A 17,963-nucleotide genomic window follows, 5' to 3' on the forward strand; every position below is an offset into this window, starting at 1 on the left:
AACGAAGACTATAATGTCTTTCTAGTTTACTTACTTTGCATTTTCTATTTTGCAAATGTTTTTAACAGTAGCTATTTCAGTGATAGTATACTAAATAACATCTTTTTAATTCTTCTGAAACACATTTTGATTGGATTCCATGAATATAGGATGCTAAAATATACAGTAAATTTGAGATACTGTATATCTAAGACTGAATTGTAAGACATCGGCTACAGAAAAATCAACTGGTATATAAAGGTACAGATGAAAATGATTTCATTATGATGTGAATTTTGGTAGGCAATTGATTATTAAGTATCACAACAGATTAGTGCAGAGGCAATAGTTTCTCTAACGCCAAACTAAAAAATAGGCTTACATAAATTTTCAGTGTAAATATAAAAGGATGGCTAAATCATCATTATAAGGTTAAAAAAATATGGAAGCAAAAATTTGCAACTGATACACCCATCCTGGCAAGTATGTTAAAAATTTAAATATTATCTTTATTGTCAATAATCCATTTAAAAACTGTTTCAAATACAAACAGTGAATGTGTTCTGCTGTTGACAAACATTTAATTCAGTTGAAATAAGAAAAACATGTTCTTCAAAAACATCTTCTGCAAAAATTAAAAGGTATGACTATTATAAAAAAGTAAAATTTAAATTAATGTCTTTGTTGAAGTATAATATGTTTAGTTGATCTAAGCATTCTAATTCTGGTAAGTATCGATTGTTTACTCTGAATATATGTTCTGTAATAAATTGAATAAATGTGGATGAGGATTTTAATGAAATTTTTCCATATAATATAGGTCACTATATGCGAAACTAAAAGATCATAAAAATCACAGTGATGAATTATGAAGTAAAATATAAAGATTGTTGTTTATTTGAAACTCAACTTAAAAACGTGCTGGCTGTTGTATGACCATAACATACTTTTACATATATTTAATGAGGGAAGTGAGAAGGATGAATTTATAAATAAGAAATGCCAGTCTTGAAGATCAACCAAATAATATCTGATCTAGAATCTAGAGTTACACTTACATCAATAGTTTATAAGCTTAGTTACTCATTTAAAACAGTAATAAATACAATCATAATAACGCCATTACATGTTTTACAGTAACATTTATAATATGTTAATATACATCTGTGTTCTAATTCTGAAACAAGATAACCAAGTAAAATTATACACTGATTTAATTAAAGAAACAGAATAAAGTTATTTTTAAATCCTTTTTTTAGAATTTTAGAATTGTATTTAATTGCTTGTAAAATATTTTTTTAATAATTGGATAGGAGTCCAATAATAAATTAAGATCTTCTGATCTTAATTAAAAATTTTATGCTGATATGTAGTATGGATGAGGAACTGGGAGGGAAAAAATCTTAGTTTTTTTAATTGAAGATTTTAGACTTGAAGTTGTCAACAAATCTGAGTAAGAGAGAAGGAAACAAAAATCTTACAGCCCTTCATTTTTTAAAAAGAGCTGTAAGATTTGTGTGATGTAATATTTGAATAACTGGTTTGTGAGTGTAAATCAATTATATTAATTTAGTCTATCAATTACTGTAATTTTGTTTTATGTTTACCTATAACACCAATACTTTATCATCCATTAATATTTTAACAGGAGTTTAGAAAAACTGTTGTCAATCTGCTTTGACTAGAATTAAATATTCCAGAGTGGAATTTTTTATTACTACTTATGTTTAACTACTTAAATTCTATTCAATATTTAGTTGTAACTTCTAATACATTACTCTCTCTTAACAAACAATTTAATTATGCTATTTCACCTCAAAATGAGTTTTGTTTAAAATAAAAGCAATTTTTTCTGGTTAACAGAAAACTCCAATCTAAGACTTACCCATTAGTAAATATTATTCAGTACAGATTGTTCAAAAATGAATATACTGGTTGTTTTAAAGCTATGTAATATTTCTCAAGTTTCACGTATATTGATTAATTGTATATGGAATGAAATAGCAACGGCTTTAGCTGTGTGCAAGCTCATAAACTGTTTCCTTTACCTTCCACTTGAAAGCGTTAGTAGCAAAGATGGCAACCCCCCAACAGAAAGTCTTCTGTGTTTGCAGTTAGCAAAGTTTGAATCTGTAATTACCATTCAACATGGTGGTATAAACAATTTGAAACCACTGGCTGTATTTGTAAAGGAAAAGACTACAAGATGATCGAGTGTGTCCAAAGACAATCTTGAACATGTAAGAAAGTCTTCTGTGCGTAAACTTAGGAAATCTATTAGGAAGGCTAGTTGTGGATTAACAAATCCAATGATGTATGTGTGGAGAGTTTTAAGGAAATGCTTACAACTGCATCCGTATTGTTTACAGCTGTTACAAGCTCTAAGCCTACAAACTATGGTTTGCGTGCTAGCTTCACAAATGAAATGATGTACTATGACAATGAAGATTTTCTTTATTGTGTCATATACAGTGATGAATTAACATTTTATGTTAATGGAAACGTAAACACTCATAAATTTGTGTATCTGGAGATCAGAAAATCCTCACGAAATACTGTAGTGTGAATGAGACTTCCCAAAACTGAATGTTTTTTGTGTTGTATCCCAATGGCAAGTTTACACTCGCTGTCAGAGTTCTTTTTCACAGAAACAAGTTCTCTGGAATGGACTGTCTTGATACGTTACAACTATGGCTCTTTCCTCAACCGAAATATGAACCAATATACTAAGAGATAAAATAAATTCAACAAATTTAAATTAAATTAAATTTTTCATATTATTAGCTAGCTCTATATTACTTTCACTATATTATAAATTAATAAGGCTGTCAGACAATGAAAAGGAAATAAGTTATGATTATAACTGAGTTGTAAACTAAAAATTGAGCTGAAAAGGATAAATTGTAATTTGTATATTGTAACCAATTTAGACAATCACCTGTCAGTAATTTGATGAAGAGAAAAGAAAATGTATATTTGAAATACTTCCAAAAGCGGGAGTGGTGAATTACACTAGTAAATAACAAAAATATTATTGTGAATTAATGAATGAGATATTATACATTATTAATCTGACTGAATGTTAAATTCAATTTTACTTATTCAACATTCTGAGTTCTTAATTCTGACAAAACAAAGATTTGCTTTTAACTCGGCTATCTAGGACAGATGAAGCTGGATTACTTTTTTAGAGTTCTGCCTGATATATAATTTCAGGTCTTATATATTTTCTAGTTTATTCTAATCCTACAAGTTCATTTAAAGCAAACTCCATATCCCAAATCTTTCTTATTTATTGCTGCTTGTCATTTGTTTTTTCAAACATTATAATAAAAATAAATAAATAAATATAAAAATAACTTGTCAATTACAATAACTTTATTATGGTCTGAACATAATAATTTTATGCTTAAAAAATATTTTTTGTTTTTTTGAAAATCTTTAATTCTACAAATTTTTATATTAACTGGTAGTTTAGCTAGTCTGCAACCTCTTAAGCTGCTTTAGTCTAGATAAACAAGGTTTTATAGCAATACAGTAATAGACAGATCCTGGATAAAATGATAAACTATATCCTTTATAGCCTGACTGTTCTGTAATAATGAAGGGTATATTTCACATAAATGCAAACTGCCAAACAACAAACTGGCTTTTTTGTAATTGCTAAAGTTAAATATTGTTGAATAAATATATAGTGCATCCTGTTGGCATTTAGTAGATAATACCCATTTTGATCAATGTTTATTAAAATAAATAAAAATAATAATATTTATCATGCACTATATTTTGATTAAAATTTGGGAAATATTTATTTGCACCTTACATTTTTTACTAAAGAGTACTATATTAAACATTATTTTGTAATTTACAGTGCTGTAAATACTAATTTAGAGTGAACATTTATTTTCTCTGAAACATAAAATATTCCAAGTATTAAATGCATTTATATTATTAAGTAAAAGGGTTATGTACTAAAATATATAGTAACAAGCATTGTTATCATGTTAACACAATAGTGTGTAGGGATACAGATTGTTCTATATTATAATGAAAACATGGTACTACTAAGATTGTCATAAGAACAGAGCAATTCTTTATCCTTACCTACAGCATTTACTAAACAAATTGGTATAATACTTACTATTTACTAAACTAACATGTGTTCTCTTAAATATATAACAAATTTTCAAAATTAAAGCAGGAAAGCTTTTTCATAAATATAAAAAATGTTTCTTAACTGATTACATATCTTCATAAAAAGATAAACCATGTAAAGAGTCTGACAGTTTTTGTGTAAGTTCAGGGTAATATGTGACTTATGGATCTTACTCAGATGTATTGAAACAGGTTTTCAGATTGTGAAGTAAGCAGAACTAAATATTGGTTCTATTAATAATAGCATATAAAAAACCATTAAAAGGTAACATCTAGATTTAAGCCTATGTTTAACAGTATTATGAAACAAGTGATAAGTGTCAGTACTAAATCAAAAGCCCAATTACAGTATAATTGTATTTAAATTACAGTATACAACAGGAAATTAAAAAATACATTTTGTAAGTCTTAAGTTTTTTAATGTTTGTTATTTATCATTGAAGGTTGAGCCATCTTATTTAAAACATAATTCTCAAAAATAATATTAAAATATGTTTTAAGAACCTTTAACTCCATCTTCAATCTTCTAAAGTTTGACATATTGGTTCTACATATGCAGAACCATACATAGCGCAAACTTAGAAGTGTATATGGAATTAACAGTATTCTATTCTCCAATTTCTAAACCTCATCCAGTTAGCATGTTTATTTTGTTAGCCACGTGGGGATTCCAGGTAATGAACATGCAGACTCCGCTGCTAAAGACACATGTGGTCAACCATCCTTCACTACCCGTGTTACTACATCAGACTTTATTAACTGTGTAAAACTCACTCTTTACGCAAAGTGGCAAGATGACTGGATGGATAGACAGATAACAAACTCCGGCAAATTAAAGGTTGTGTGTTGCCATGGGATTCCTCATACAGGTAAATTTGTTGGGAGGAAGTGGTCCTCTCCTGACTGCAGATAGGACATACGAGAGCTACTCACCGGTATCTGATGTTAGCAGTAAATATACAGATATGCATACAATAAAACTGCCGTTTGACTATGTGCCACATTCTTGTGGAATGCATACGTTATGCAGCCTTGCGTCAAAAATTTAAATTTGCCAGGAATTTTCATCAAATCTTGGGCAATAATAAAGAAGTTTTGGCCCACGTGTTTTTTGTTTCTCCAGGGGGCTAATATTTTACATTATAGTGTTTTTAGATTTTTTTAATGTAATTCCATGTTTTTTTTGTCTTAACATTTTAGTTTAAGTTTTTTGTCTTTTCTTTGTTTTTAATAATTTAGTTTGTTCTGTTTTTAATTTTTTACTTTTTTGTTTTTGTTTTTATTTTTTTGTGGTTTTTGTTATTCTATTAGGCTTTATATATGTATTTCCTGTTCTATTTTCTGGGAGTTTTTATTTAATTTTTAATTGTAAATTTTTAACTTTAGTTTCTAACCTCATATATTGTATTTGGGTGATGATAACGCTGAAGCATTTTTTGCTCAGAAAAAAGCTACACAAAAAAAATATTTATTTTGTTACTGAGATGCACAATATGATCCCTACTGTCTTACCTGGCTATTGGTTAAGTGAAAATTTTTGATATGACAGTTTGACTACTTAGCTAATAAAAATGCTTTCTTTTTAATATAAAAGGACAACAAAGGCATAAATTTGTAAATAACAAATTAATTCCATTGTAACTGAAAAAAATAAATAAGTCCACTTTACTGATAAGACAAAAGTCAGTCAAATTTAAAATATCCTCGTCAGAGTAAATTTATTTAATTTTATCTAATCACAAAGTGATTTGATTTGGTTTATCTGTAAATTTTGTCAATCTACATAGATTTATCTGCACATGTTTGAATAAGTGCTCATATTTATTTATCTTATATATTTGTAGCTTTCAGTTTAGTCTTTAGATGAAACAACCCATGAATCTCTACACATACATGGCTACAATAAATGAATGAATTTTTGTTCAAAACACAGTTTTACAGTCTCATTGTTTGATATGGAGATGTTATATAATAAGCAGAATACTGCCATGTATTGTGCTCCCTCTTTAGATGCTATTGTTTTTTTAGTTTTTCCAGCACAGAATTAATAATAATTCACATTAAATATTTAAAACCTGAGAAAGTAAAAAAAAAAAAAAAAAAAAATATCCGATCAACACCAGAGATGTCATACTACGAAAGAGTGAAGCCAATAAATTCATTTAAAAAAAAAAAAACAACAAACAATTATTAGATGTACACTTATTTAAAAATAATTTAAATGACTTATTGGAAACATAACCCAGATTTACCACTCCAATAGCTAACTGTTAGTAACTGATACTTATGATGATAATGAAAATCAAAATGAAACAAAATTAATCTTTGATAGATAAGAGATTTATTTTGCTGTATTTATAATAATTTTTTTTTCTGGTAAATTATTCCTGAAAATGATTCTAATTAAAACCTATTTTCAAAGGCAAATGGGAAATTCCAAATGATTTGCAATATGAAGACATTTATTGATTGTTTTAATAGTGAAAACTTAGTTGAAGGATGCATTACAAAGATTTATTCATTATGTAAAGCTTATTTTAGAGAAAAATGGAAAAGAAATATAATTAATGAAATTAAAATTACATGATCAATTTAGGAAATTCAATTTTATTTATTAAGTAGAAATTACAGGAGGAAACATTTGCATACTACTTATGGAGTTTCCAGAGCAATAAATGTGCCCAAAAAACATGAAAAACGGATACTTTTAAAGAGAATAGTATCTAAAACATCCAATTTCCAGAAAACTTCAGAAAAGGTTGACGGAAATAAAGTCACAGTAATTCTAGTATAGTCTCAGTGTTTACTACATCTTATTCAATTTAAACATCATTAAGGAGTATGGGCTAATATAAATAACTTTATTACTGAAGTTCTTTTATCAAAAAGAAATTGTTTTTCCCAGAATACAACAGCACATAAACAACTTTAAAAGTTAATGGCTTTTATAATATGAGTCATGTTCAACATCAGAACATGTTTTTTTGTTGCAAGACATTTATAATATTAATCTACTAAATACAATCAAAATAGTATATTAAAAAAAATTTTTTTTTAATTATAAGAGAATAAATTATGGTTGGTAACTTAATATTTATAATGTAGCACAAAGTTTCATTTTTAATATATTTCAGACACTTTTTGAAAAAATAAAAATAAAAATAGCTGAATAATTATTTTAAAAAATATTTCTTATTAAAAAGGAAAGAAAGTGAATATTAAAACACTAAATTTACAGAGCACATAGACCAGACATTTTGCTCTACATTTAACAACTACAGGTTGAATTAAATAAAATTACAAATAGAAACTAAAACAAAAATAATTATGGATTACAATATATTATCTTTTATACTCTTATATTATACACATTCATTAATATTATATAATAATATTGTTACAAACATTAATAAAATCTGACAACATATAATAAACAACAAACAAATATATAACACACTTTGTTAACAAATATTAACACTTAAAGTTAATTTTTGTTAACATGTAAAAATATGGTAATAATTAACTATTACTGTTCTTCTCAGGAATGTTTGGGAGGATAGTTGTATTGGAAGGGCTGCTTATTTTATCTATACTTGTACAACCTCGCTCTTCCATATCCTTCCAATACTGATAATTGTTCCTTACATTATAAAGTAATTCCGGCATATCAATAAATACTGAAAAAACCAACAAAATTAATTTAATTTTAACCTTAAAACTAACCAACAATTATGAATTTTAAATAACCAACCAAACTAACCTTAAATAAGGAAGAGGTGCTCATGTGTTTTTTTATGTTCATGTTTGACCAAACAAACAAATTTCAACGATTCTTTTTCTATTAAAAAAAATTAGATATTATTTAACTTAGTTGGAATACTTATAGTTAGCGTAAAAAGAAACATACATATCCCCTGTACTCCAGTCACCCTAGTTCATAGTCAGTAATCATCTCTTTATATTATTTCTCTGTGTTCCTTTGCTTATTTTTATCAAGATATAATTTAGGAGTGTCGTTATTTCTGTAAATGACTTTTTTCACATGACCTACTTCTTTGTTGGTGTGTACGTTAAAAATTAAAATAAACTTAAAAGAGCACAATCAACTTAAAATTACTATACTAAAAATTAAAAAAATAATATTTTTAAATTTTCTATTACAGTTAGGCTGAAATAAGTTAAGGGTAATTAAGTTTTTTTAGTGTTGAATTCAATAAATCAAAATTTACAGAATAATGAAAAAACTATTTCTCACATATTTTTAAAAATGTAAGATTATTTTTTTAAATTTATTTTATTAAAAACACAAATTATATCAGATATAACAACAGTAGTTAACAGAAATTCTTTAAAAAAATAATTTATTGATAAATATTACTATATTTTTGTGTTCCCTTATTTGTTGGTTAAACTGTACACTATTAAAAATTTTAATATCCATTTGGGCAATTGGTATGTTCAAATGAAAAACTGTGTCAGCTTATACACTAAATATAGGCTTGAGATCATATAAAAGGATTAACTGCACATCATCAATTGTTTATATATTAAAATATACCATTGAAAATGTCTATATGATTGTAAGGAAATACTGCTGACTGCTAGGGGATTACATATTAACATTTTAATAATATATATAGACTGTAAAGTCATCGTGTAAGTCAACCAGCAGGTATAGAGTAGACACCAAAATTTAATGTTGTGTTTTAGTTACTAACAAGTTAAATATTTTCTTTACTGGACCTTTTAGTTACTTTATATCTTGCAGTGTTAGTTTAAATCAGAATAATTCTGATGTTATGTTTGAATATTTTATGCATATGCAGATTAAATTTCTAATTATTTTATTTTTCATTTTGTGTGTCAATGTCTATCATAATTGTCATGCTAATGAAACTATTATTTTTTGAATAAAGTGGTTTTAAAGATTCTTAGTATCTAACTCAGGGCCTTTGTGTCACAAGGTTAGTTTGTTTTTGGTAACTCTGTGCATTACTGATGATTTATGATTTTTTTAACATTTGAGCAAATTTTTTCAACTGAAGTAGAAATATATTTTATTTTACTCAAATTTTTACAATGTAGATATTTTTATTAATTTTAAAGGGCAAGGTAAAAAAGAATAAATGATCAATACAACAAAAATATATTTTATATCAGTTTGTAATACTAATGAATATTAGAATTTTAGTTATAATAATCTATATGAAATTATTATTTTAATTGTGCATTACGCAAAATTTAAATTACAGTAAAATCTCCTTATTCGCAGGGTTAGAGACTAAAAATGCCGCGAATATAGAACGGAACTAATACTCGTTTAAGGAAGAATAGTTAGGTTGTATGTAAAATGAAAAATATCATGGGTACTTACTTAGGGCGATGTTATTGATGAAATGGAGACGGCATCATTAATTTATAAGTATGGTTTAGTACAATACATAGGTACACTACACAAAAAAATATTTAACAAAATTCAGTATATTTCCTAATTTACTCGTAAGTACTTACTGAACTGTCTGATTTAAAAACTCACTACAGTACGTACAGTATTAGAAAAATGTATTACATGTTCAAATCGTATCAAAAGTCAAGAAAACAGCGCAACAGTACTACGTACACTAAAACTAAAATTACTGTAAATTTACAAAATTAGCCTACAGTATTTTGGATTGCATTTATAAAAATTTGTTAATTTTTCCTTGTCTCGCTCTTGTTTCTAAATCCGTGTGAAGTTCTGTGTATTCTTGTAGGCATCTTCAATTTTGCGCTTAAAGATTAAGCTTATATTCAAAGGTAGATCAGCATCTATAAAAAACTGGATAAGATCATGGGATAATTTAATGCCTTCAGAAAGCGTTTTGAACTGTTTTCCAGGGATCATATCTTCTACCTCCAAATGTTCATACTGTACCTGCGCCATTAAATCTTTTAATATTTTTATTTTTTAATGTCACTACATAATGTACGTACGCGAATACGGAAAATTCTAGTCGCGAATATAGAGAAGACATCGCAAAATATTGCACCGCGAATAACGAATTCCCGAACACGAAGATTTCACTGTAAATGTGTGTTTTAATATTTTAGTATTGGTAGTACAAAATTTCTTTAATAAAATAATAATTGATAACTAATTTAATGAATAATATGTAAATAATTAATAAAATAATGGGTACTTTGTCGGAAAATGCCCACTACCAAAAATCAGATATTTTTTTAATCGATACAAAATAACATATACTATAATTATTAGGTAAAATTTAAGCAGTAGAAATAATGCTAAAATGATAAAGGTCAAGGACGAAGAGACCAGTTTCTTATTGGTTGACACCATTTGTTTATCTTTGTTGATAATTATGTTTGTAAAAAATTATAAATTTATAATAAATAAAAAATTATAAATGTAATCTTTTTTTCCTATTCAGCCAGTGGGAATTACCGTTCAGGTATTACTTCGGAGGTTGAATGAGGATGATATGTATGAATGCAAATGAAGTGTAGTCTTGTAAAGTCTCAGTTTGACCATTCCTGAAATGTGTGGTTAATTGAAACCCAACCACCAAAGAACACCAGTATCCACAATCTAGTATTCAAATTCGTATAAAAGTAGCCTTTCTGAGGACTTGGACGCTGGAACTCTCGACTTCCAAATCAGTTGATTTGGGAAGACGCGTTCACCACATGACCAACCCGGTGGGTTTATAAATGTAATCTAACCAAACTTAACCTACGCTCGCTTCGCACACTAGTCAAGGTTAGCGAGCGTAGGTTAAGTCTGGTTAAATTATATTTATAATTTTATTTATTTATTTTCTAATTTCAATATAGCATTTCAGTGGTGCCATCTAAGAACTAACTACAGAAGCTAAGGGGTTTTTTTCTTACAAATGAGTTCAATACCAGAACTTAGCTTAGGTATGTATAAAACTAACATTGTGTATTTAGATGTGCAAAAAATATACATTTTTCTATTTTTGGCAGATACAGTAGTTATGGAGTCACAAACCTTTTCATCACTTGTTGAAATTATTGACAGTAAAAAAAGGTAATTGAGTTTTTGCAAACAAAGAAAATTTTACATGAAACAAAAGTTTCATATAAAATTAAAAAAAAAAACATAATATGAAATTACAATTTACTGCAAAGAGAATTCGATGGTTGTGTAATAAACTAAGCTGCCATCAGGAAATTTCCTTATTAAAAGATACATGGCTAGAGGATACTCATTTGTCTTTGGAAAATACTGTTTATTTATTGTTGGGTTAATGACCTACAGAAAATAGGAGGAGAGGGCAATGACTGTCAAGATGAATCCCCAATTTTTCCAAGCAAAAGTATAATTAAGGAAGAGTTCTGCCAAATCAATGGATTTTCGGAGGTATATGCAGAGAGACAAGAGAGTGCTTCATGTTTGCTGTACCGAATTGGAAAAAAAAATATTTTGCTTGATATCATTAAGACTTGCATGTAAAAGGTTCTTTAATTATATCCGACAAGTGGAAATCTTATGAAGATATTCCCAAATTAGATGGCTATAACTTTCAACATCTTACAATAAATCATTCAGAGTATTTCGTGGATCTTGAGATCGGAGTACACACACAAAATATTGAAAATTTATGATTGTGTTTCAAACAACGTAACAAAAAAGAAAAGGGCACCTAGAGAACTAATGGATTCTTATATTTGTGAATCTTATGATGCCACAGATATAGGGATGAAGAAGATTTATTTGAATTAATGCTCTCTCTTTTTCCTGTTTAGCCTCCGGGAATTACCGTTCAGGTATTACTTCAGAGGATGAATAAGGATGATATGTATGAGTGCAAATGAAGTGTAATCTTGTACAGTCTGAGTTCGACCATTCCTGATTAATGTGCACATTAATTTGAATTAATGCTGCAACACATCAGTGAATTTTATAAATAAATCATTCAATTGTTATTGTATTTTGTAAATTCTGTATTGCAATCACGTATAATAACAGTAGGTCTGAAAAGTTCCCGAACTAAATTTCTGTAGTCGATACAAGTAGCCATCTCTCGGGCAACCAAAGTATGTAGAGTATGATGTCTGTACTACAACATACATAGTGGAGATGGTTTAAAGATGGTAGAGAATCGTTGAACGAACAAAGCGGGAGGCCGTCAACAGCTGTTCACGACGAAAACGATGCGAAAGTGCGCGCGCTCCTGGTCGAACAACTTCATCTTACCCTTCTGGCCATAGCAGAAGAGCTAAACATCGGTAAAGACAGGGTACGTACAATTGTAACAGAAAAATTGAACCACCTAAAGGTGTGCTTTCGTTTCGTTCCACACTTCTTGACCGAAGACAAAAACAGGTGCGTGTATCTTGCACTTAAGACTTTGTTGAAACTGCCGACAGCGACCCGAATTTATTGCAAAGAATTGTAACTGGGGATGAAAGCTGGTGTTTCATGTATGATTCCCAAACAAAAAGTCATTCCGCTGCTCGGTTGAATCCTGGAACACAAAGACCTACAAAAGTCAGGCAGCAAAAATCTAGAATGAAAACGATGTTGATTGGATTCTTTACTCAAAGGGCCTGATTCATCATGAATTTGTCCCAACTGGTCAAACTGTGAATTTTAAATTCTATTTGGAAATAATGAAACGCTGATGCGTCGCATTCATCGAATCCAGCTCGAGTACCGTGATCCGGGCAGTTAAACTCTTTTGCATACAATGCCCCCGGCACACTTGGGAACAGTTTTAACATGTTACTATGCCGTAAATCAAATCACCACCGTCATATCCCACTTGTCCTATTCACCCGACTTGGCTCTAGCAGATCATTTTCTGTTCCCAAAACTCAAATTGAAGATGAAAGGCCGCTTTTTCGAATACATTCCAGCCATCCAAAGGGCTTGCACCCAGCATTTGAAGGCAAACCCACAAAGTGATTTCAACAGAGCATTTGACGAGCTCTACCAGGGTTGAACAAGTGTATAACCAGAGAAGGATTCTAGAGGGCTGATGTGAGTAAATTCATTTATCTTTAAATCTGTATTTTTATTTAATTTAGTTCGGGAACTTTTCAGACATACTGTGTATGTCTGAAAAGTACATTAAAAAGTGTTTAATAATTATTCCAATTTTGTGCTACATTACCATTATATAGTATTTTATATATCATTAATAATAAATATTGTATTAAAAAGTATCTTTTATGTATTTATCACTTATCCTTCATTTCTCCTGGTTAATTTTACTTAATAATTATAGTATATGTTATTTTGTATCATTAAAAAAAAATATCTTATTTTTGGTGGTGGATATTTTCCAAAAAAGTACCAAATAATGAATAAAGGACACATTAACAGAAATAAATAATTAAAATTATATAATAGTTAAAAAAGTATGTATAAAAAGAGTATAGTTTGTTAAGTACTGTCATAAATTAAACAATAATAAAATAAAATGGTCCGATAAATGGTATAAAATGATGATGGATAAAGGGGATTTTCAGAATGATTTTAGTGGAGTAATTTTTTTTTTTTTTTTTTTTTTTTTTAGGGTGAAAAACGAGCGGTCGTTATCATCGCCCGGAAAATAAATAAATAAATAAAAATAAAAGTAATTAAAACTTAAAACTACTATCACAGTAAGCAAAATCCGGAATGGGTGTAAAAGGCCCATTCTCGGATAACAAAAACACTAACATGTAACATAAAACTACGTTAAAAACTATCATATTAAAACTAAATAAAAACTTAAAACTAAAAAAGAGATAAAACTTACAACTAGTATCACAAAAATCTTACAACTAATATCACAGACGAATTTAAAAAACATATAAAAAAAAACAACAAAATATGAATATATATATATATATATATATATATAAAACAAAATTCCGATAGGGAGTGTAAAAGGCTCGCTACTTGGATAACAAAAACAATACATAGGACTAGAGTAATTAAATTTTTTGTATTAACCCTATACTACGCAAAAACAGAAACATCCGGTTTAAAACCTCTTTATCTTTACACAAGATACCACGGATGTTTCTGGGTAGTTTAAATTTACGACGCAATGCCGCATAACATATGCAGTCCACGAGTATGTGGCGCACAGTCACGCGGCAGTTGCATCTTGCGCATAGAGGTGGTTGTCCTCTTGTAAACAGGTACACGTGTGTGACCCTCGTGTGTCCTATCCGCAATCGACAGAGAACTACTTCCTCACGCCAGGGTTTTCTGTATGAGGAGTTCCATGGTAACACAAAATCTTTAATCTGACGGAGTTTATTATCAACGGTAGCCGCCCAATCACCTTGCCACCTTGTTCTTAATAATTGTTTTACATAGTTAATGAAATCAGAAGTAGCAACTCGGGTGGTGAAAGGAGGCTGGTTACATGCTTCTTTGGCAGCGGAATCTGCATGTTCATTACCTGGAATCCCTACGTGGCTAGGGACCCAGCAAAAACTTAATTCTGTGTTGCGATTATTCAACTCAGCGATTGTGTTGTAAATTTCAATGACGATAGGATGTTTGGAATAAAAGTTTTTTAAGGCTTGGAGAGCACTACACGAGTCACTGCAAATAAGAATTTTTCTATATTTAGGGTTAATGATGTTTAGAGCCTTATTTATAGCGTATAGTTCAGCGGTAAACACACTCGTAATACGGGTAGACCAAACATATAAGTTCTCTCATTGACAACAAATGCATACCCAACTGTATCGTTTTGTTTCGATCCATCAGTGTATACAACCGCATCTGGTTTCATCTTGGAGAGAACACACTGAAACATTTGCTGAAAGACAATAGATGGTGTTGATTGTTTATTGTATGTACTCAGGTCATAATTAAAATTTATTAAGGTTTATTCTCCATGGAGGATATGAGCAAGGATACATAGGAAAGAATGACGGTGTGTCAACATTTATATGCTGCAGCAGACGCCAGGTACGGACACCTACAGGTGCAGTACGACGTGGATGATCCTCATATTTTCCTAGATTAGGATTTCTAAAGACCGAGTCAAGAGCCGGGTGATTCGGCTGTCCTCTGAGATGAGCAAAATAAGATAATAAAAGCTGGTCTCGTCTATCCCAAAGTGATGGTTCACCACAGTCTACAAGTAAGCTTGCGACAGGACTTGATCTAAACGCGCCTGTGGCAAGCCGAAGGAAAGCATGATGTACACTATCCAGCATTTTAAGCACAAATTGACGAGCTGAAGAGTAGGCGACACAACCATAATCTAAACGGGAGCGAACAAAGGAATAGTAAATACGTATCATACATGACCTATCGGCTCCCCAGTTGGTGTTAGTAAGGACTCGCATCATATCTAGAAGTTTGGAACATTTTGTTTTCAATTCTTTTAAATGTTTGACCCAAGTAAGACGGCTATCAAAAAATAAACCTAAAAACTTGACGTAAGTAGAGATAGTAATAGTCTCACCGTTCAGAAATATTTGCGGAATAGAAGGGTTTCGTAGCCGAGAAAAAACTACACATTTTGTTTTATCGGATGAAAATGTGAAACCAGTAATCCTGGACCAAGCTTCAAGGTGAGATATAGTGTTCTGCAGTAGTCTCGCTGGTGTAGGTGTTGAACGGCTTGCAATATAGATAGCAAAGTCGTCAGCAAATAGAGAACATGAGACAGGAGCCTGCACACATTTGGTAATATCGTTTATGGCTACAGAAAATAAGGTGGCACATAATACACTATCTTGTAACGTTGAAAATCGTTATTATATGATGAGGTGAGAGACACCGAGCGGAAAGATTTTGCTAGACTATTTGCCACTTCCGAGGATAATGAAAGGAGTTCTCGTTCATCAATAAGACCAAGAATAGATTGTTTCGGTGATCCGAAAATTGCACGAATTTTCTTCCATACAGTAGACGTGGGAGTAGTGCGTGAGATAGTGCTCACGTATTTCGTCCATGAATTCCTCTTAGCGTCCAAGAATACTCGACGGCACACCGCTCTAGCCCTGCGGTATAAATTTAGATGTTCTGTTGTAGGCCTACGATTAAATTTTCGTAGTGCCTGTCGTCGATTCCTAATAGCATATTTGCAATCATCGTTCCACCATGGAACGAAAGGACGTCTAGGGTTACCCGATGTTTGTGGGATATATCTGTTGGCATTCTCAAGTATCGTGGACGTAAAAGAAGAATATTGGTCGAGGATGTTCGCTTCATCGTCATACTGAGATTGGAATGCTTTATGGTATCCGTTCCAATCTGCCTTTTCAACAATCCATCTCCGTGGCCTTCTTTTAATCTCGCAGTCTACACCGAAACCAATAATAATTGGTCTATGATCACTGCCGTGAAAGTCATCACAAACAGACCAATTAAAATGAGGGAGCACATTCGGTGAGCATATGGAGAGATCAAGGTTAGATACAGTACCAGTTGATAAGGACATGAATGTAGGTGATCCATTATTCAGTAGGCAAAGGTCAAAGTCTTGTCTCAATCTGTTTATCATATTTCCTCGAGTGGAGCAGAAGGTTGAGCCCCAGGAAATATGATGGGCATTGAAGTCTCCTACTATTGATGTCTCCTACGATGGAGATGGTATTTGCGTGAGGAGATTTGAGACATCTAAAGCACTGAACTCAGTGTTCGGTGAGAGATACAGATTGCAGATATGCAATTTTAAGGGAATAGAGACCTTTACTGCAATAGCAGGAATGACAGTGGTTAGTTGAATTCTTGTAGCAGACACCCCATTCTTCATGAAAATCGCTACTCCACCACTCTCCCTACTGTCTACTAGGCAGTCGTATCTCTCACAGAAGTATCCTCTGAGTGTAATTGGGTCATGTTGTAGAAGGTGAGTTTCTTGGAAACACATGATTAGTGGATCATGTGCGTGCGCTAGTACTCTGATATCTTCAATGCGGGACCGAATACTTCTAACATTCCACTGAATAATGTTCATAAGTGTAAAAAAATAAATAAAAAAAAAAGTTTCAGAAATTATATAAAAATTAGTTGTAGGTGATTCGGTTTTTCTTTTTTGTATTTTTTTATTTTAAAGAACTCCGATGCCCTAGGGTCGGGTGGTTCTTCAACCATAACCTCCAGTAAATGAGGTGATGGTGGAGGAGATTTATTTGAATGGGATGCTGCAGTTAACATCCCAGAGGTGGTGGTTATGTGGGTTCCCTTTACGGGGAGCTTATTAGGTGGCTTACTGCCATCTGTGATAGTCGCTACTCGTGCTGGTACGACTTTGGGAGCAAGAACTTTCGTGTGTATCACACTGTTGGATTCACTAACTGCGACGAAAGACGTTTTCTTCATCTTTGTCAGCTCTGAGATAGTGGCTGTAAGTGAAGCTACTTGATCAGAAAGCATCTGAACAAGTTTTTTAAGCTCATTGCAGGATCCGCATTGCTGATTATTAACATTTGTAGGAATTTGTTTAGATGTAGCGGTGGCAAAAGATACATCTGGTTTAACCAGGTTCCGTGAATTATTTAACTTTTTGTATTCTCTTCGTGCGGCCGGGAAAGATAGCTTTTGCTCCGTACAGATTTTGAGAATTGCCTTTTCTTCTTTAAAGATTGGGCAATCTCGGGAGCGGGCTGTGAGTGTGGACTGCAGTTTGCACATTTTTCAGTTTCTTCGCAGTTAGTGTCATTGTGACCTTCTTTAGCACATCGAGCACAGATCTCAGTTTTTGTACAAGATGTTGTAGTGTGACCAAAATCTTGGCATTTGAAACATCGCCGTGGGTTGGGTATGGATGGTCGTACCCGAACCGAGAGGTAACCCACTTTAATCTTTTCTGGTGGAACAGGGAGATTAAATGTTAATATAAGAG

The 17,963-nt window shown here is 31.1% G+C and overlaps 1 protein-coding gene across 1 annotated transcript in view; it reads right to left on the reverse strand.

The window, feature by feature from the left end:
* Positions 1-7,459: 7,459 nt before the first annotated feature.
* LOC142321408 (high affinity cAMP-specific and IBMX-insensitive 3',5'-cyclic phosphodiesterase 8A-like) overlaps positions 7,460-17,963 on the reverse strand; it is a 30,284-nt gene continuing 19,780 nt past the window's right edge. Inside the window, exon 4 of the mRNA XM_075359475.1 lies at positions 7,460-7,811. Within this exon, the coding sequence (XP_075215590.1) occupies positions 7,654-7,811 (158 nt within the window). The 3' untranslated portion in view covers positions 7,460-7,653. The remainder of the gene's footprint in view (positions 7,812-17,963) is intronic.

This window comes from Lycorma delicatula, chromosome 3 (assembly GCF_047948215.1).
Source record: "Lycorma delicatula isolate Av1 chromosome 3, ASM4794821v1, whole genome shotgun sequence".
NCBI classification, from domain to species: Eukaryota; Metazoa; Arthropoda; class Insecta; order Hemiptera; family Fulgoridae; genus Lycorma; species Lycorma delicatula.